This window comes from Salmo trutta, chromosome 25, assembly GCF_901001165.1.
Source record: "Salmo trutta chromosome 25, fSalTru1.1, whole genome shotgun sequence".
In the NCBI taxonomy this organism is placed as follows: domain Eukaryota; kingdom Metazoa; phylum Chordata; class Actinopteri; order Salmoniformes; family Salmonidae; genus Salmo; species Salmo trutta.
The window spans coordinates 31,007,926-31,028,559 of record NC_042981.1 but is presented as its reverse complement, the minus strand read 5'-3'; the positions used below and the strand labels follow the sequence as shown (position 1 = coordinate 31,028,559).

At 44.0% G+C, this 20,634-nt stretch overlaps 1 protein-coding gene across 2 annotated transcripts in view; it reads right to left on the bottom strand.

Moving 5' to 3' along the window:
- The window catches only part of LOC115162396 (uncharacterized transmembrane protein DDB_G0289901), a 42,898-nt gene extending 22,480 nt beyond the window's left edge, over nt 1–20,418 (bottom strand). The window contains exons 1-10 of one of the 2 annotated variants that reach the window (XM_029713665.1): nt 20,284–20,407; nt 19,232–19,739; nt 17,395–17,439; nt 16,863–16,958; nt 15,494–15,538; nt 15,137–15,298; nt 14,834–14,968; nt 14,608–14,760; nt 14,140–14,271; nt 12,686–14,048 (exon numbers count right to left, since the gene is read on the bottom strand). In XM_029713665.1, coding sequence (XP_029569525.1) covers nt 13,927–14,048; nt 14,140–14,271; nt 14,608–14,760; nt 14,834–14,968; nt 15,137–15,298; nt 15,494–15,538; nt 16,863–16,958; nt 17,395–17,439; nt 19,232–19,655 — 1,314 coding nt within the window. In that variant the 5' untranslated portion in view covers nt 19,656–19,739; nt 20,284–20,407 and the 3' untranslated portion in view covers nt 12,686–13,926. Of the gene's footprint in view, nt 1–12,685; nt 14,049–14,139; nt 14,272–14,607; nt 14,761–14,833; nt 14,969–15,136; nt 15,299–15,493; nt 15,539–16,862; nt 16,959–17,394; nt 17,440–19,231; nt 19,740–20,283 lie in introns of those variants that run through there. The other variant, XM_029713664.1, reaches the window with a different exon arrangement.
- Between the last annotated feature and the right edge of the window lie 216 nt (nt 20,419–20,634).

Below are 20,634 nucleotides of genomic sequence, written 5' to 3'. Positions count from 1 at the left end.
TCCTAAAATTATCCGCCGCCATTTTTGCAACCCGTATTACTAGTCTGTTCAACCTCTCTTTCATATCTTCTGAGATTCCTAAAGATTGGAAAGCGGCCGCGATCATCCCCCTCTTCAAAGGGGGAGACACTCTAGACCCAAACTGTTACAGGCCTATATCCATCCTGCCCTGGCTTTCTAAAGTCTTCAAAAGCCAAGTGAACAAACAGATCACTGACCATTTCGAATCCCACCGTACCTTCTCCGCCGACCTGGCCAAGGCTTTCGACTTTGTCAATCACCATATTCTTATCGGCAGACTCAACAGCCTTGGTTTCTCTAATGACTTCCTCGCCTGGTTCAATAATTACTTCTCAGATAGAGTTCAGTATGTCAAATTGGAGGGCCTGTTGTCTGAACCTCTGGCAGTCTCTATGGGGGTGCCACGGGGTTCAATTCTCGGGCCGGCTTTTCTCTGTATATATCAATGATGTCGCTCTTGCTGCAGGTGATTCTCTGATCCACCTCTACGCAGACGACACCATTCTGTATATAATCCGGCCCTTCTTTGGACACAGAGTTAACTAACCTCCAAACGAGCTTCAATGACATACAACACTCCTTCCATGGCCTCCAACTGCTCTTAAATGCAAGTAAAACTAAATGCATGCTCTTCAACCGATCGCTCCCCGCACCCGCCCGCCCGACTAGCATCACTACTCTGGACGGTTCTGACTTAGAATATGTGGACAAATATAAATACCTAGGTGTCTGGTTAGACTGTAAACTCTCCTTCCAGACTCATATTAAGCATCTCCAATCCAAAATAAAATCTAGAATCGGCTTCCTATTTCGCAACAAAGCCTCCTTCACTCATGCTGCCAAACATACCCTTGTAAAACTGACTATCCTACCGATCCTTGACTTCGGCGATGTCATTTACAAAATAGCCTCCAACACTCCACTCAACAAATTGGATGCGGTCTATCACAGTGCCATCCGTTTTGTCACCAAAGCCCCATATACTACCCACCACTGCGACCTGTATGCTCTCTGTATGCTCTCGTTGCAAAAATCACTGAAGCTGGAGATTTTTATCTCCCTCACGAACTTTATGCATCTGCTGTCAGAGCAGCTTACCATTCGCTGCAGCTGTACACAGCCCATCTGTAAATAGCCCATCCAACCAACTACCTACCTCATCCCATATTTGTTTGTTTTTCTGCTCTTTTGCACACCAGTATTTCTACTTGTCCATCCTCATCTGCACATCTATTACTCCAGTGTTAATTCCTAATTTGTAATTACTTCGCCACTATGGCCTATTTATTGCCTTAACTCCTTACTTCATTTGCAGACACTGTATACAGATTTTCTATTGTGTTATTGACTGTAAGTTTGTTTATCCCATGTGTAACCCTGTGTTGTTGTTTTTGTCGCACTGCTTTGCTTTATCTTGGCCAGGTCGCAGTTGTAAATGAGAACCTGTTTTCAACTGGCCTACCTGGTTAAATAAAGGTGAAATGAGTTCTGTTATACTCACAGACACCATTCAAACAGTTTTAGAAACTTTAGGGTGTTTTCTATCCAAATCAAACAATTATATGCATATTCTAGTTTCTGGGCAGTAGTAATAACCAGATTAAATCGGGTATGTTTTTTATCCGGCCGTGCAAATACTGCCCCCTACCCTAGAGAGGTTAACACCGAATCTTACCAAAATGTCCACTCCCACATAGACTATATGTGGGAGGTCCGCGACAACCAGTAGGTAGTGAGATACTTTCTTGGTCCAAATGCGGATTGATAGCGCACACACCCCTACTGCGGTGAGTGTTGTCTGGGGATTCGTTCCCAGTGGAAATCTAAACGTTTTCGGCACAAGGGGATGACAGTTAGCCGTTGTTGAATATTTCCAAACTGATTGCGGATTTTTCGGACCAGGTTGCCAGTCTGGCATCCTCAACTATAGTGCCGTTTAGGCACATGCCCCCTATCAGAGGAGGGCGGTAAGTGTCAGCTGGTGAATCACCCAAGCCACACAGGAAAACCTCATGTTCGGTTAAGTTCCGAGTTGAACTCACCTTGTCATTTGCCACCAATGGCGGGCTCATGGCCAAGTTCACCGGGTTTGCGTCAGATGCTGACGTCGAACCCACGTCGTTGCACAATGTATGGCAGGTAGTCTTGGAAGAATGCGGTGAAGTCAACAGAGTTGGCATAGGTATTTGTGAACAGATTTGATTGGTTTTCCAATCCATTAGTGGTACTAAACGGTCAATTAAATCTATCCCAATAAGCATCCGTTCGATGTCAATGCTAGTCACATACACGGGGTGGATCAGTGACACGCTTTCGACGTTGAGTTTAAATAAGAGACGCTTGGTTAGTGGCGAGGTAGCTTGGGTGAAACCCCTAAGCTTCGTGTCGCAACGTTCCATTTCAACCAACGTTTTGTTGGGTCCACTGCCCCTTTTAGTTCATCCAGCAAGGTTTCGGATATGAGGGAAATTGTCAAACCCGACTCTATCAGAGCGTGACAGGTCAAACAGTCCTCCAGGACTGTTCTAAGGTATGGCCTGTTCGAGTTGATTTTTCTCGTCATATCCCCAACAAAATGGAGTGGGTTGGGAGTACCGAGCGGTTTGTAATCTTTGTCGATTTCCAAGAAGGATAACTCACCTATGTGACCCAGTGGGTCCTCTATCGGAATGGGAGAGGAATCATCTGTTGCAAAGCTGCTTATCTTGTGCATCTCCACATCCATATCCAAGCCTGTAGACAAAACCTGCGGGCTTGTGTCTAGAACGAACGGTCCCTGGACAGGGATTGGAGTGGGGGCGGGGGTAATGGAAATTTTGACGTCCTCTTGAATTGCATGAGTTTCGGCGGACTTGGTTTCCAACAATTTTACCCCTAATCATAATGACTTATCCTTGTCCTCTTTCTCAAATTTCTTACGATGCAGTACATCTCTTATCAGAGCTTCTATATTATTTCGGTTAGCGTTTAGATCATTGTTGAACACTTTGTTGCCATTGTTACCCTTGTGTCCTGACCCTTTGTGAGGGTTAGGCGCAGGGACATATTGGCAAGTTTAGCATAGTTGTTTTGCACGTGTTGCTCTTGTAGACGGATGAACCTTGTCACGTGTCTGTTGGATGTTCGCTTCAAAATGTAGAGCCTGTCTGCATTCGTAGCATTTGGGTAGCCATCCAAGGCGTCCTCTAGGTCTGCTAAGAATGTCTTAGTGTCGTTTGGCTTTCCTGGAACGGGATCGAAGAGGCGGAAGTTTTTGACGATTTTGTCAAGGCGATCCCCGCCAAGTGCGCGGGGAGCATCTGTACTCTCCCGTGGGGAATTGTGGGCCGAGAGGTCAAGAGGAAAAGTCAAGCTGTGGTTGTGTTGGTGAGGAGGCCCCAATTCCCTGTGGGCTGAATGGCCAAAAAGAAAGAGGCTGAAATCTCCTGTCATCTACATTCCCTCGTTCTCTGCGCTCCGGATGTGAGCTAGGTTGCTTGGTTCGGTCATCCCGCGATAGAGCGTGACTGTTCTGGAGTTCCTCCAGATGATACCTAAGGGTGGTGTTCTGCTGCATCGCAGAGTCCACCTGGGAGTTGAGGGTGTTTATTTTAGACACGTAGGTGTCGCACTTGCTCCGCTCGGCCTCATACTTATCTGTCATGGATTGCAGGGAGAGGTCTCGAGTGTGGAGTGAGAGATCTAGTGATGCGATGTCCTCCTTTGTTTAGAGGTCACATTTTCCAACTTTCTTACCTGGTCTTTCTCATCCTTCATTAAATCAGCGACTTCAATGAGTTCTGCTGTTTTGTCATCCAACTTGGTCATTGTGTTCATTAACTGATCATCTTTGGTCTGCAGCTTTTGGAATAGAGCATTATTGCTTTGAGTGGTTTCATTCACAACCGTTTGCAGGGCATCAAGTTGCTCGCCCCGGTTTCTAGCTAGCTCCTCAGATTCATCTAGTTTTGCGTGGACTTCATCGTATTTAGTTTTGGCTAAAATGAGTTGTTCCTTTACGGACTTGGTCAAGAGTTTGTTCGCGTTCTTTGTTATAAGGGTTAGACAGATCTTCCAATTTATCTGTCCTCACACACAGTTCCTCGGCTAGCAGTAGCTTATCTTTTTCGGCTTTCGATGCCAGCTCCCTGGTTCTCTCCACCTGTGCCTTGAACTCCCCAGCTTCCTGCTCGTGCCTCTGCTGGGCACTGAGATACTGGTGCACTGTCCATCTCTGCTGGTGGGCATAGTTGAGGGCTAAACTGGAGAGAACCTTCACAAGGCCTCCGCCTGATGGTCTATTTTGAAGAGCGTCTGTCGCAATGTCTGCATTTTTCTCGCTTATGGCATCGAAATCTAACATTTTCAGCCACCTTGGCATAGTTAGGACTTGCATCGTTGCTGAGGTCAACGATCAATCTTTCTGTGGGTCCACTGATTAGAGGGAAAATGGGTGGAAACCCATCTGATGGATTGCTCATTGTTATGATTATCAGTTATTTCAATTTACGTAATGTTTGGGTTTTTGAGTTGGAGGCGGCAAACACGATTTAACTCAGTTTGTAAACATCAATAAATCATCAAGACTGGGTCAGTAATGTGAGTTGGTTATTACTGAACTTGCCAAAACAGATTTAATTGATTAAATCGATTTTAATGATAAATCTAACCTGTATAGGCTATTTGGGAATTGTAACTTTAATTCACCTGAAAGAGTTGCTATCTCTAAGTTAACATTGAAAAGTTTAACGATGTCTCATTGGTTAGAACACATTAGTTTGCGTATTATTCCAAAAACCAACCTGGAAAGGTAGTGTAGCAATTTCATGTATGTATTAAATTGAATGAGACAATGATATCCAATCAGTTGAGACTGGTTAGATATCGTACAGCATAACCTGAATTATTTTAAAATAATTACTGGTGATTCTTCACCACCGGAGGTCACTGTTAACACAAGCTAAAATCGACAAGGTACCAGTGAAGGTAGAATTTCACAATGCTGTTAAAAGGTCTCCCTAAACACCATTAAGCTGGTAAAACAGATTGAATTTATTAATCAATTTGAATGATTAGTCAACCCCGTATAGGCTAAAGGATTTAGCTTTAATTAACCTGAAATAGTTGCTATATCTAAGTTAATGTGGAACAGTTTAACCATGTCGCATTGGTTAGAACACATTAGTTTGTGTATTTTTCCAATAACCATCCTGGAAAGGTAGTGTCGCAATTTCATGTATGTATAAAATTGAATGAGACGATGATATCCAATCAATTGAGACTGGTTTGATATCCTACAGCGTAACCTGAATTATTTCATGAAAAATGACTGGTGATTCTTCGCCAGAGGTTACTGATAGCGCAAGCTGAGATCTCACAGGATTCCCGCCTGGCGCGGGAATTCACTATGAACAAAGGGGAAAACAAAAATGTCTGCTCCCCTTTGTTAGCTTAGCATCTGGCGCAATGCTTAGCTTTCCTTGCGCGGGGTTTCCATTTCGCAGCGCAAGGGAAGTTCCCTCCAACAAGGGAACAGGTTTACTAGGTGACGTCTCACGTTCAACCCTTAAACTCGTCACGTTACCAAACGCGAGAGGTAGAGAGATAATGACTTTGCTTCGGTCAAGCGAATATATCTACTCCAATTTCCGTAATGACTGGCTCATATGTCGAGCTCTAGGATTTGCTTATGAGCGAGTCAGACCGCTCCTGATAGCGATCGACAGAAATAACACTAAGTTGGGCCCAACTAGTATTATTCTCAGAATGCCTGCATCGGCTGGTACATATGCCCTAGCTCGTAGCATTCAGTAGACCCCCCCTACACACTGGCTTTCGTCAGATATACCACGGGGGTGGTTCTCTCCCGACCAGTATCTGGGTGAAATGGAACGTCACACACGCTTCTCTCCCGCACTAGTCCTGCCTATAGCTATTAATGATATATATGTATCTTGCTACACAATTGGTATGGAATTAACCCAACAGTGCGGCCTAGTTTTATCTTAGATTTCTCACACGGGGGCGCCAATATGTTGTGACGTTGTATTGGTTAATGTGACGACTGCTGCTCATCGAATGATTAACGGGTTACAATTGCGTGATTAAATGAATCAGGCAATTATTAACTCATTAACCTGGGGCACCATGGGAACGTGGTTTTATTGAGTTTTTATTTCCCAAATTAACTCAAAGAATATCAGAATATTGATTTTACAACAGTCGCTAATTAATCAAATTCCTTTACAGTCTCATTCTGAACGTCGCATAATCCGTAAATCTGCACAAACCCGGGTCCCACCAATGAGTTCGTACCACACCAATTTTAGTTGATTATTTATTTACTAGAAAGCTAAAATTATAATAAAAGATACACATACACAAAAACACAGTCTAGGCTATTGATTAGAACTTAGTATAAAGGGCCAACACACTATGAAGCGTGTTACCCAAAATTAGGATTTCAAAAAGAGAGAAAAAGAGAGTACACGAGAGAAACATACATTTGGGTGCATTTGTCAGCTATGCTTATTTGAACCCTAGCCTTGCCCCGAACTGCCGCTCTTATGGGTCAGCATATAATGAGGTAATTACGTGTTGAAGGTCTCCGTGGATTCTCCGCGTGGACCGTTTAGGCTTCTCAATGACGCTCTTCTCTGGTGCAACTCTCTGGTTGTCCTCACGATGTCAGTGTCCTTTTGGCTTAGTGGCCTGATTCGTCGCCCTTGTTCTGAAAGGGATCTTCAGAGGACAGCCAGCTCTGTAGCTCAGCGCTCACAGCGTAGGAATGGAAACAGTGTAGATACCACGATTCGATGGGGAGTGGAGACCGGGTGGTCCGGCTTGAATTCACCCGCTTAGACACAGCTACTCATCCGTAGCATGGTGTCATGACTGTCCTGATCAGGTCAGGGTACAGGAGACCACCACCCTACAGATTATCTCCCAAACCCCCAACAGAGGAGGAGAGATCTAGGGGTCTGAAGATGTGGGGGTTTTATGACACCTCATGCCCATAATACAGAGAAATTCCTTTGTCCTAACAATGGAGAACTGGCCTCAGAACCTTAAACATGCAATAAAGGAACTTTGGTACAATGGTTTATGTCAGCCACAATGGTGGTTATGACGAAAAGTGGAATATTAAAATGTATGTAACTTTTGTAGTTGTTTTTAAAGGTTAAGAGATGACGTTATTATGAAAACATTGTACCTTTAAGAGTTTTCCCAGTATATGCCTGATGTTTATACATTGTACGCTGTTTGGAAAATATCCAAATCAAACAGAATGTTTTGATAAAGATGAAATGTGAAGTTAGTGTCTAAAATCGGATTTTTAGCCAAATCTAAGCCTTGCCCCCTGTACTTGGTCCGCCCAGAGAATCGCCCTAAAGGCTGTTACACCCACTTCTGACCCGAGGGTATAAGACAGGAGAGTGAAGAATTAACATAGTAGACTATTGACCCCAAGCTGCAGCCAAGGTCTAACAAAGTCGACGAACCCCAAAACGAAACACAAGGTTGAAGACAAAGAAATATTTTTCTACACGAGCTACGGACGAGTAGCTGTGTCTAAGCGGGTGAATTCAAGCCGAACCACCCAGCCTCCACTCTCCATTGAATCGTGGTATCGACACCATTCGAGCCGAAGCTGTGAGCTCTGAGCTACAGAGCTGTCTGTCCTCAGAAGACCCCTTTCCGATCAAGGGTGAGGATCAGACCACTTAGCCAAGAAGGACACTGACATCGTGAGGACAACCAGAGAGTTGCGCCGGAGAACTTCGTCATTTAGAAGCCTAAACGACCCACGCGGAGCTTCCCACCTTAGAACTACAACACGTAATTACATCATTATATTCTGACCCATAAGAGCGGCAGTTCGGGGCAAGGCTAATTTTAAATAAGCATGGCTGACAAATGAACCCAAATGTATATTTCTCTCGTGTACTTCCTTTCTTTCTCTCTCTTTAAAATCCCCATTTTGGGTAACAAGCGCCATAGTGTGTTGGCCCGTTATACTAAGTCCTAATCAATAGCTAGACTGTGTTTTGTGTATGTGCATTTTTATCATCATTTTAGCTTGCTAGTAAATAAATAATCAACTAAGATTGGTGTGGTAAATTCAGTGGTAAAGCCCGGGTCCGTGCAGATTCCCGGATTATACGACTTTCAGATTATGAGACTGTAGAGGAAACTGATTAATTTAGCGACTGTTGTAATCGATATTCTGATATCCTTTGAGTTAATTTGGGAAATAGAAACTCAATCAAAACAATGTTCCCATGGTGCCCCAGGTTAATGAGTTAATAATTGCTTGATTCATTGCTTAATTCATTTAATCACGTAATTATAAAGCGTTAATCATTCGATGAGCAACAGTCGTCACATTAACTAATACAACGTCACGACAATGGGTAGAAAAAATATTTCTTTGTCTTCAACCTTGTGTTGCATTTTGGGTTCGTTGACTTTTCAGACTTTAGCTGCAGCACGGGTCACTTAGTCTGATATGTTAATTCTTAACTCACATGTCTTATACCCTCGGGTCAGAAGTGGGCGTAACCGCCTTTTGGGCAATTCTCTGGAGGCAAGGTCTAGATTTTACTCAAATCCAATTTTAGACAACTTCACATTTCATCTTTACCAAAACATTCTCTTTGATTTGGACATTTTCCACACAACGTACAATGTATAAACATCAAGCATATACTAGGAAAACTCTTAAAGTTACAATGCTTTCGTAATAACGTCATCTATTAACCTTTAATAACAAAACAAAAATGACAAAGTTTCATATTCCATCTATTGTCATGACCACCATTGTAGCTGACGAAAACCATTGTTCCAAAGTCCCTTTATTGGATGTTTGATGTTCTGAGGCTGGTTCTCCATAGTGAGAGGACAAAGGAATTTTGTCTGTTGCCTAACATTTACCATGGGCGTGAGGGGTCATAAAACCCCCACATCTTCCTATCCCTTGAGATCCTTTCTCCTCTGGTGGGAATGAAATCTCTCTGCAGGATTGTGGTCATTGGTAACCTGAGCCGAGCAGGACAGTCATGACATTATTCATAAACAAATGTGGTTTCTACTGACGATTGAGATGTACAAACTATGGCATAAGGGGATGACAAGCGGATAAGAGGCGGTCCGTAATATCAATTAAGACATTAATGAGCGAGCTAGGACGGATGTAGTCAATATAACTATTTGTTCAGCACTTTTGAAATGTACAGTGACAGAATTCAGAACATGGGCCATTCTCACAGTACACCAAGTCAGAACCGTAGGATAAATAAAGAGGACATATAAGCAGTCAATGAAAGTTCTTACAATATTCAATTTCTCAAAAACAGGTTAAAGGCTACATGTGCACCACCAAGTCAGAACAGTAGGCGAAATTAGGTGAAAATAGACCAAATTATTAGGGTTAGGCACATGGGCTACTAACAGCTTACTACACAACATACACTTAGTGATACTTTCTTGCGCTACAGTTTATTTATAAAATTAAAAATGTTTTGCTAAAAATGTGGGGCTCAAAACAGGGGAGGGGGGGGCTCTGCCCCAACTGCCCTGAATGACGGTTCGCCACTGGTGTCCTTGGGCTGATTCTGGGCAGTCATTAAATTTGATTCTGGGCTGAGTCCGACACCCGATTCCGGGCTGATTCAATCAGTTCCGGCTCCCCGGAAGAGTGCCGCTTCTGGGCCAATTCCTCATTGCTAGCTGGGGCTTTGCCCCACTCTGCCCTGAATGACGGGTCGCCAATAGGAATAAGATATACGACCTCATCAGTTCTACTTGCTAATGTGAGATTTTTAGATTACATTGACATTTTAGTAATTTAGCATTCATCTTAAGATAGCTATCCAAATATCAAAGTAAGTACATTTTCCTCAAAATAGCTAATCAGCAAAGTCAGAGCCAGTAAGGTGTAAAAAAAGTTCAAGTTTGTTTGTCATATACACATGTAGTACAGAGTGCAATGAAATGCTAACTTGCAGGTAGTTCAATGAAATAAATTCACTAATTATTATATATATATCTATATATATATATATTTTTTACAAATAGTTACATAACCTATATGGAAATAACAGATATGAGCCAAGCATGTTTACCTGTAGAATGGAATAGGTTATAATACGTCTATGATTCATTTAATTTGGTCAGTTTTACCAACTCAACATTACAACATATTTACCCCGTTTAAAATTTGCAAAGTTCAGCTTCAGTCCAAAGTGGGACACTGCGTTACTGTCAAAAGATATGTGGTTCAGTCAGAAAAACATAATTTCTTTCTGGAACAAAAACCTCTTGGGCTGAAGCCCCGGAAACCTTCCATTGTTATTTCTTTCCTCTGTCACGTTTGTGTGGTTGTTCTTTAGGATTGCTAGCAATAGTGGATCATATTACGCTAACGTATTACATGTTGTGCAATAATTAAGGGCATGTAGTCTATTTGAATCTTTATGGAACGCAGCGAGTTCTCGGCCCAAGGCACGAACGCCGCCCACTCTCCCGGCCCGTCCTGGCAATAAGACCGCAGAAACCTGCCCACATCCTGGTTCACTCTCTCCACCTTCCCGTTACTCTTGGGGTGAAAACCTGAGGTGAGGCTGATCGAGACCCCCAGACGTTCCATGAAAGCCCTCCAGACTCTCGAAGTGAACTGGGGACCCCGATCAGACATTATATCCTCAGGCACCCCGTAGTGCCGGAAGACGTGTGTAAACAAGGCCTCCGCAGTCTGTAGGGCCGTAGGGAGACCGGGCAGAGGGAGGAGATGACAGGACTTAGAGAAACGATCCACAACGACCAGGATCATGGTGTTTCCCTGTGAGGGAGGAAGATCGGTCAGAAAATCCACCGACAGGTGTGACCAAGGTCGTTGTGGAACGGGTAAGGGATGTAGCTTACCTCTGGGCAGGTGACTAGGAGTCTTGCACTGGGCACACACCGAGCAGGAAGAAACATAAACCCTCACGTCCTTTGCCAAGGTGGGCCACCAGTACATCCCAGTCAGACAGCGCACCGTCCGACCAGAGGAGGGTGACAGAGGAGGGTGACGTGTGGGCCCAATAGATCAACTTGTCACGGACAGCAGACGGAACGTACAGACGCCTGACGGGACACTGGAGGGGAGCGGGCTCTGCACGCAACGCCTGCTCAGTGCCCGTGTCCAGCTCCCACACGACCGACGCTACCAGGCAGGAGGCCGGGAGAATGGGAGTCTGATCCATGGTCCGCTCCTCTGTGTCATACAGCCGGGACAATGCGTCTGCCTTCATATTCTGGGAACCTGGTCTGTAGGACAGGGTAAACACAAAACGAGTAAAGAACATGGCCCACCTTGCCTGACGAGGATTCAGTCTCCTCGCTGCCCGGATGTACTCCAGGTTGCGGTGGTCAGTCCAGATGAGGAAAGGGTGTTTAGCCCCCTCAAGCCAATGTCTCCACACCTTCAAAGCTTTACCACAGCCAACAGCTCCCGGTCCCCCATTTCATAGTTCCGTTCCGCCTGGCTGAGCTTCTTCGAGAAAAAGCACAGGGGCGGAGCTTCGGTGGCGTGCCCGAGCGCTGAGAGAGCACGGCTCCTATCCCAGCCTCGGACGCGTCCACCTCCACTATGAACGCCAAAGAGGGATCCGGATGGGCCAGCACGGGAGCCGAGGTAAACAGAGCTCTTAGGTGCCCAAAAGCCCTGTCCGCCTCAACCGACCACTGCAGACGTACATGACCCCCCTTCAGCAGTGAGGTAATGGGAGCAGCCACCTGGCCAAAACCCCGGATAAATCTCCGGTAGTAATTGGCACCTCCTTTACCGTGGTTGGAGTCGGCCAATTACACAAGGCTGAAATGCGGTCACTCTCCATCTCCACCCCTGCTGTGGAAATGCGATACCCTAGGAAGGAGATGGCCTGCTGAAAGAACAGACATTTCTCAGCCTTGACGTATAGGTCATGGTCCAACAGTCTTCCAAGTACCCTGCGCACCAAGGACACATGCTCTGCGCGTGTATCATAATGTCATCGATATACACCACTACACCCTGCCCGTGCAGGTCCCTGAAAATCTCGTCTACAAAGAATTGGAAGACTGATGGAGCATTCATCAACCCGTATGGCATGACGATGTACTCATAATCCCCTGAGGTGGTACTAATCGCCGTCTTCCACTCGTCTCACTCCCGGATACGCACCAGGTTGTACGCGCTCCTGAGATACAGTTTAGTGAAGAAGCGCACCCCATGCATTGACTCAATCGCCGTGGCGATGAAAGGTAGCGGGTAACTGTACCTCACCGGGATTTGATTGAGACCTCGATAGTCAATGCACGGGTGCAGACCTCCCTCCTTCTTCTTCACAAAGAAGAAACTCGAGGAGGCGGGTGAAGTGGAGGACCGAATGTACCCCTGACGGGATCGAGGAGGGCCGGGTTGAGGTAACCCCAGTTGTGCTGGTCGAGGCGCTGGAGAGACTTCCTGTCTCTCCCAGCGGTCCATGATCTGGACAACGCAATCCATCGTGGCACCGAGATGTTGCAGCATTGCCGAGTGTTCCCGGACGTGCTCTCGACTCCTCTGACCGGGGTACCTGCTCCTGCTGACTCCATGGGTGGTGTGAAATTATGTCAAGGTTGTGCGCTACTGGTATGAAGTCAGGTGCAGGAGAGCAGTGAGTTGTGATTCGGCGCACTTTATTTGGCAGAGGCACAAAAGACAGACGCAACTGCGTCCAAAAACCTCCAGCCACAGGTAAGAGTAAACAAGCGCGAAAACACTCACAAATATACAAATGTACAAATGTATGACAAATAACAAGACAAAACAAATGGAAAAATGAAAAAGTGGAGCGGCGATGGCTAGAAAGCCGGTGACGTCGACCGCCGAACGAACAAGGAGAGGAGCCGACTTCGGCGGAGGTCGTGACAATGCGTGTATTTAAATTACTTTCTTTCATTGATCTCTAATATTCTGAACATTCTCTCCATATATTCTAGTGAGTCTGTTGAGAAAATTTGACTTTACACCAAATTTAAAGGGATGTCTTTAGAAATAAATGTACTGAAAACTACTTTGAATGAAACTCCACTGGAAAATCTGTTCGCCGGGAAGTAGGAGGGTTTTCAGTGGTTAAATTACATTTATTCAGCATGTGCAAGGGAACCACACCTGCAAAGCACATTACACACCTGTTATGTGTTTGGTGTGTCAAAGGGCTGGGTATGGTGACAACTAAAAAAAACATGTTTCCATTATACAATAGACTTCTATTTTGAAAGTATGGGTGTTGATTATTTTGTCACATGCATAAGTGTTCCTCTGAGTGGATGTGCATGCATCTGTTTGCAATACATGTTGAGTGGGTATATACCAGTATGTGTTTTGGCAACACCAAAAGGGGGTTTACATATGCACTCATAACACCATTATGAAATCATTAAAATCAAAATCAAATATTATTTGTCACATGCACCAAATACAACAGGTGTGGGTAGACCTTACAGTGAAATGCTTACTTACAAGCCCTTAAAAAATATATCTAAGAAGTTTTTAACCAAGAAAAAACAGTGTTGAGAAAATATTTACTATAAACTCAGACCCTGAGGAAGGCAGAGTGTTGCCGAAACGTTCAATTGCTGGGAGTTTATACATGGAGAGTGCGACTTTATTTATTTTGATAGTTTATAGTTTATTCGCCGTTAGTCAGCACCTCCACACAAACTATTACTCTGGGTGTGCACCTGCTCATGTTTTGTTATCACAAAAATAAATTCAAAAATCAAATAAAAATGAACAATGAGAAAAATAAAAAAATAAAAAATAATTAAGGAGCAACAAAAAAAACATTCATAACATCAATCAGTTTTGATGTAAAGGGCCCTCCTCCGGGATCTCTTCTCATCCTCTCTCTTCCCTCTTTACTCTCCTCCCTCCTCTTTAGACGTCCCGATTCTTGAGAACAGCCATCCCGCCGCTCCACCAACTGCTGTTCTAATACCTCCCACAGCTGCTGTAGCCTCTCCTGAAAGCCCTGCAGCACCTAGAGGAAGACCACACACATTGCTGTTCCACATACGAGATACAAATATCCTTACATTACCAATTAAAATGATAAATGACTCCTCACACACCTTCTGCAGCTGCTGTAGTCGCTCCTGAAAGCTCTCTCTCCTCGACTCCTCCCTCCCCTTCAGATGCTCCACCAACTGCTGCTCTAACACCTCCCACAGCCTCTGTAGCCTCTCCTGAAAGCCCTGCAGCACCTAGAGGAAGACCACACACACATCGCTGTCCCAAATACGATACAAACATACTTACTGTTGTGAAGGGTCATGGCTCTTATCCCAATTACCTTCTGGCCACGCCCCCTCCCAGCAACTCACAACACCTGATCAAGCCTTTACCTTACCTACCAAAAGTACCTTGTCCTTTCATGTATGCAATAAAGTGACAACTACTGCTTGCACTTTTACTACTGCCCCATAGTGGTATCTTACCTACCTGAACCAGCCTTAGCGTGTACAGTCCTTGGCGCTAGAGGACAAACATTAATTTGACTTACATGACCAATTTATCAATGATAAATTAATCTGACAAACCTCCTGCAGCAGCTGCTGTAGCTGCTCCTGTCTCTTCTCCTTCCTCCTTTTCAGGTGTCCTTGTCCTTGTGGCCAGCCATCCCGCCGCTCCACCAACTGCTGCTCCAACACCTCCCGCGGCTGCTGTAGCCGTTGCAGAGAGCCCTGCAGCACCTAGAGAAGACCACATACGTCACTATCCCATATATTAGAAACAAACTTCCTTACATTACACTGCCATTCACACCTGCCGTAGCTGCTGTAGTAGCTGCTGCCGCTCCTGAGATCCCTGCTCCTGCGGCCACCCATCCTGCGGCTCCACTAATTGCAGCTCCAACACCTCCCAGCGCCGCTGTAGCCCCTCCTGAAAGCCCTGCAGCACCTAGGTTGACCACATACACATCTGTCACTGTCCCACATAAAAAATAAAGCAAATCTAAACATCAATGATAAATTATATAGTCATGTGATTTAGTAAGTTATGACATCACAAACACCAACATTGGCTATCTTTATTTCATTGAAAGATTGTAGGATTCTTCGTATTTACCTGCTGACTGTAGAGCAGCAACAAGACCCCCGGCTGCTACCCCACCTCCATTTACCGCAGCCGCTGCAGACATCATGCTTGCTGCATATGATCCAGCAGCAATCCCACCAGCAGTGAATCCTATCGCTCCTAGGACAACTGGTGCCATTGCCACTGCCGCAACTATGAAGGCCCAGCAGAAACACTTGAGCACGCAACCATAAACATACCTGGCCTTGTGTTATAGGTTGACAATAGTATCACTATCATGGGAATGTTTGGCCTAAACAACAAAACAAAGTAGTAATACATCTGTAAAATTATTTGAAGCTGGTAATTGATCATTTGAATTCATGCTGACTAAATAAATAATCTTACCTGCTCCCACTGTTGCTGTTGCTGCTGCAGCAATTGTACCTGTTCCTAAATGGTAAAGAAAATATTGTTATTTTATGATAACCTCCTTTTATGGCAACTCAACTTGTAATTCACCCAATCCATCAGAGTAACCTTGGTTGTTGATTGTAAACTAGGTACCATTTTGGATTCGAAAGGATAAAAGGGCTTTATGCTGCAATAGTTTGTGTGTCGCGGGGCTAGGATCAGTCTGTTACAGTTTATCTGGAGTATTTATCCTGTCTTGTCCTGTGTAATTTTAAGTATGCTCCCTCTAACTCTTTCTCTTCTCTCAGAGGTCCTGAGCCCTAGGACCATGCCTCAGGACTACCTATCCTGATGACTCCTTGCTGTCCCCAGTCCACCTGCTGTCCCCAGTCCACCTGCTGTCCCCAGTCCATCTGCTGCTGCTCTCGTTTCAATTGTTCTGCCTGCGGCTATGGAAGCCTGACCTGTTCACCGGAAGTGCTACCTTGTCCCGGACCTGCTGTTTTTGACTCTCTCTACCTCTGAATGATCGGCTATGAAAAGCCAACGGACATTTACTCCTGAGGTGCTGACCTGTTGCACCCTCTACAACCACTGTGATTATTATTATTTGCCCCTACTGGTCATCTATGAACATTTGAACATCTTGGCCATGTACTGTTATAATCTCCACCCGGCACAGCCAGAAGAGGACTGGCCACCCCTCATAGCCTGGTTCCTCTAGGTTTCTTCCTAGGTTCCTGCCTTTCTAGGGAGTTTATCCTAGCCACCGTGCTTCTACATCTGCATTGCTTGTTGTTTGGGGTTTCAGGCTGGGTTTCTGTATTGCACTTTGTGACATTGGCTGATGTAAAAAGGGCTTTATAAATCAATTTGATTGAAAAATAAATGTGATTTTAATAAAGAAAAATGTTCTAGCCTGTCAGTCTGCCCTTCATATAGTCCCAAAATATAATTATATACATTGCATACGAAAGCCATCCTAAGCTATCCTAATAAAAAGCCTATATTTACTTCCTGGAAAAAATATATGATGATGCTTTTTGACGCGTCATCATAGATATTTTGAAGGACTTCTGGTCACGCGGAATACCACTTAAACCTATGAATGTCATGGAGGTGGCTTTGTGACTTTAGTGGGCTTTAGCTCAGTGGGGTAACAGTTTCGAGGAACATGGGTGACCCAAAATGGATACACACAGGATACACATCCTTACATTATAAGAGCAAAGAAAAAACGACAAAGTCAATCATCAATGATAAATTCTACTCAATAAGTCATATGATCTAAACACTATAATCACAAACACTACCATTGGCTTCCTTTATTCCATCATGCCATTAAAGCTTTCTTTGAGTTTACCTATTGCGGCGCCCCCTGCAGTTGCTCCAGCAGCAACCCCAACAGTAGTCAAACCTGCCACTCCCAGGGCAACTGGTGCCCCCAACACCGCCGCAGCTGTGAAGGCCCAGTAGACAAGAGCATGCAACGAGCAAACAAACAAAAACATACATGGCTCCCTGTTATAGGTTTGACAATGGTATCACTATAATGTGAATGACTTAGGCCTAAATGACAAAAGAAAGTAGTAATACAACTGTGAAATTATTTGAAGGTAACACCTAGAAAGGGCTTAACCAATAATGTTCAGAGCATAGACTAGAGATTCCTTTTCTTATACTGACAATTATTGTGCCATTTATATTGTGTTTCTTATTCTGGCAATTATTGTTCCATTTACGTTGTTTGAACTTATCAAAAGTATGTTTACAATGGATTTTGACCAGTTTTTTTTTGTTGTTGTAAAAATCAACAAATATAATACAGATCAATCAGATTAGTGGAGTTATTGGATAAAATAGAATATTCATGCAGACTAAATACATTATCTTACCTGCTCCCACTGTTGCTGCTGCTCCTGTAATGATCATCCTTTTTGCTAAATAGAAAATAAAATATTGCTCTTTTATGATATCCTGCTTGTTGACAAAGCTACTGTGTGTTAGCCAGCAAGTCAACTAGTAATTCACCTAATCCACAACAGTAGCCTAACCTATTGTAATTTGTTGATTAGTAAACTAGCTATTCACTATTTGGGATTTGAAAGGTTAAAAGGGTGCATTTTACTCAAAATCCTCTAATCCAAGGGGGGCAAAGTACGGCCCGCAAAACATGCATATTTTTTTCGCCTTTTTTTCTCCCCAATTTCGTGGTATCCAATTGGTAGTATTGAGAATTTTCCAGAACATGTGTGGCCATTATACATTTCAGGATAGTCAGCAAAACTAGTGATCTATGTGTGCTAATATGGCCTAATATGTACTGTTACTATGGTTACACCTCTTGGGTCTTTTCCAGAACATGGGTGTCCCTTTCAGAGGAGTTGGCAGGATGACATGTCTGCCTATTTCTGTAAAGTACCAAGGACTGTTGCTATGGTCCTACATGCATGCACCGGTCTTAAGGCGACATATTTTTGAACTATTGGTGTGGCTCTACAGTTTCCATGCCCTAATATGAAACCAAACTAAAATGAATAAGGCAATAAGATAACAGTGGCTAAATGCCAGAGGGGATGAGTCATTAAGAGGAGTTACTATGGGTGTGACTTAAGGAGGAAAAATGTATAAGAAGTATGTGCCAAGACTGAAAGTAGTTGATTTCATGAACCAGCTTGGCTTTTGTTATGTTGTAATAAATGTCTATTTGAACTCACAGGCTCCGGTATTTGAGAGATATGATGGACTAAATATTTCCATGACAGCAGTTAGTCTTGTCCCATCGCTGCAACTCCCGTACGGACTCTAGAGAAGTGATGGTGGAGAGCCGTGCGTCCTCCAAAACCCGACCTGCACTGCTTCTTGACACAATGCCCGCTTAACCCGGAAGCCAGCCGCACCAATGTGTCGGAGAAAACACCGTACACCTGGCGACCGTGTCAGCGTGCATGCACCCGGCTCGCCACAGGATTGCTAGAGCGCGATGGGACAAGGAAATCTCAGCCTGCCAAACCCTCTCCTAACCTGGATGACGCTGGGACAGTTGTGCACCGCCTCATGGGTCTCCCAGTCACGGCCAGCTGTGACACAGCCTGGGATCGAACCCGGGTCTGTAGTGATGCCTCAAGAACGGTGATGCAGTGCCTTAGACCGCTGCGCTACTTGGGAAGCCCCCACAAATTGATTTTAACAAACAATTGGTCCCCCCAAAAATGCGTCCCTCCGTTGAATTTCAAAATCCCGATGTGGCCCTCGAGCCAAAAAGGTTTGCCCACCCTTCATATATTCCCAACATATCATTACATTGTGCACTAGAGCCTCACAGCTATCCTACATTTACTATCTGGAAAATATCCATGACACAAAACACATTATCATGGATATTTTCCATGATTGTTGGTCATACTTAATACCACCTATGAGTGTCATGGAGTTAGCTTTGTGAGTTTGGTGGGCTTTAGCTCAGTGGGATAATACTTGGATGGATACAGACATGTTGCTGTGACCTGGATTCAACACATTATGTTCTGTTATTAAATCGATGTTTGTTTTGGAAAATTCCAAAAGTGTTGTGTACTTAACACTCCCTGGCCAACTATTAAATGTTTTCATAAGTATTTATGACCTTTTAACATTATGGGTGCATGTTGCTATTAGTACAAATGTTGAATATGGTGCTGCCATTTTGATGATCAGAATTGTGAAAGTTTTGGGAAGTTCTGTTTGACTCACTGTTCTGTTTGATACTTTGTGAATCATCCGGGTCCTGAGGCTCCTGACCGTCCCGAGGCTCCTGACCGTCCCGAGGCTCCTGACCGTCCCGAGGCTCCTGACAGTCCTGAGTCTCCTGACAGTCCTGAGTCTCCTGACAGTCCTGAGTCTCCTGACAGTCCCGAGACTCCTGAGCATTGCTGAAGTAAGCAGTGAGGGCATCAATCATTGCTGCATATGTTTCAATCGTTGTCAAGGTATTTAAGATGCGCAGTCCCTCCTTCCCAAGGTAAACCCTTAACAGTGCTATCTTCTCTTCCTCTGGCAAGCCTCTTTGTGTAATGTACGACTCAAAATACTTTATCCAGTCATTCCAAGGCTCCTGCTGCTCACCGGGTACGGTCAGAAATTTGGTTGGTGGGGACAAGCTTGATTCTGGCGTCATCTTCGTTTGCCTTGGGTTTAACTGCTTCGGGCTCAGTCAAATTCTGTCAGGGTTGGTGCAACTTCGGGTGCAATTCAGATGAAACTGCAAACAGTGGGAGAAAAGTTACAGCATTTGACTCTCGCATTACACACACATTTCAAAAGGCGGGGCAAAGTGCACAAGTTATAACTCTATAGAGTTAAAGGAAGGTACTGTATTTGGAACATTATTTGTGCCACAATTAAAATATAAAATGATGACAACAAATCTTGAATGCGGCACACATCTAATAACAAAAGGTCAGATGGAATGTTGAAACATAACGCGTCTACTGTAAAAGAAAATCCCCACACATCGGAAAAACGAATGACCACATCGATTCTTGAAACAACATCTATAACAAATGATGTAGTTGAATATTTAAAGCACACCCCTAAATTACAAATTACTAACTTCAAAATTGAAAACACTAAGTAAACACACACATACATTACTTTAAGTCAGTGGTTTTTTGAGAAAGTTATAATAATAATCTGTAATCTATAATAATCTATTATAATAATCTACATGCGCGCAAACCGATTGGTCGAGGTAACAGCACACATAGATTATAATGATGATAGTAAATCTTACACGGTTTACAAACCTGTGATAATGTTAACCTTCCAGCTACAAGGAGCATCACGCATTCTAAATGTTTTCCCCAGTTTCACTTTCCAGCTTCAAGAACGATATCTCCGCCCAGTAATTATTTCAGGGAAATGAGTGAAAGTTTCCAGCCAGAGTGGGATATGTGAAGCGAGAGATACTACTCTGTACTTTGTTCTGGGTGAAATTTGACGCTATGCAGACAAAGTGGTTAGTGTGTGTTTTTGACTGGAAGGCAATGGGATTGTGTCGCATTTGGTCAAGAAAAACATGTTGTCCATTAATAACGTTGGGCATAACTAAGTGATCTGAGGGACGTATTTGCAAACATAAGCAACAATTTAAAGTT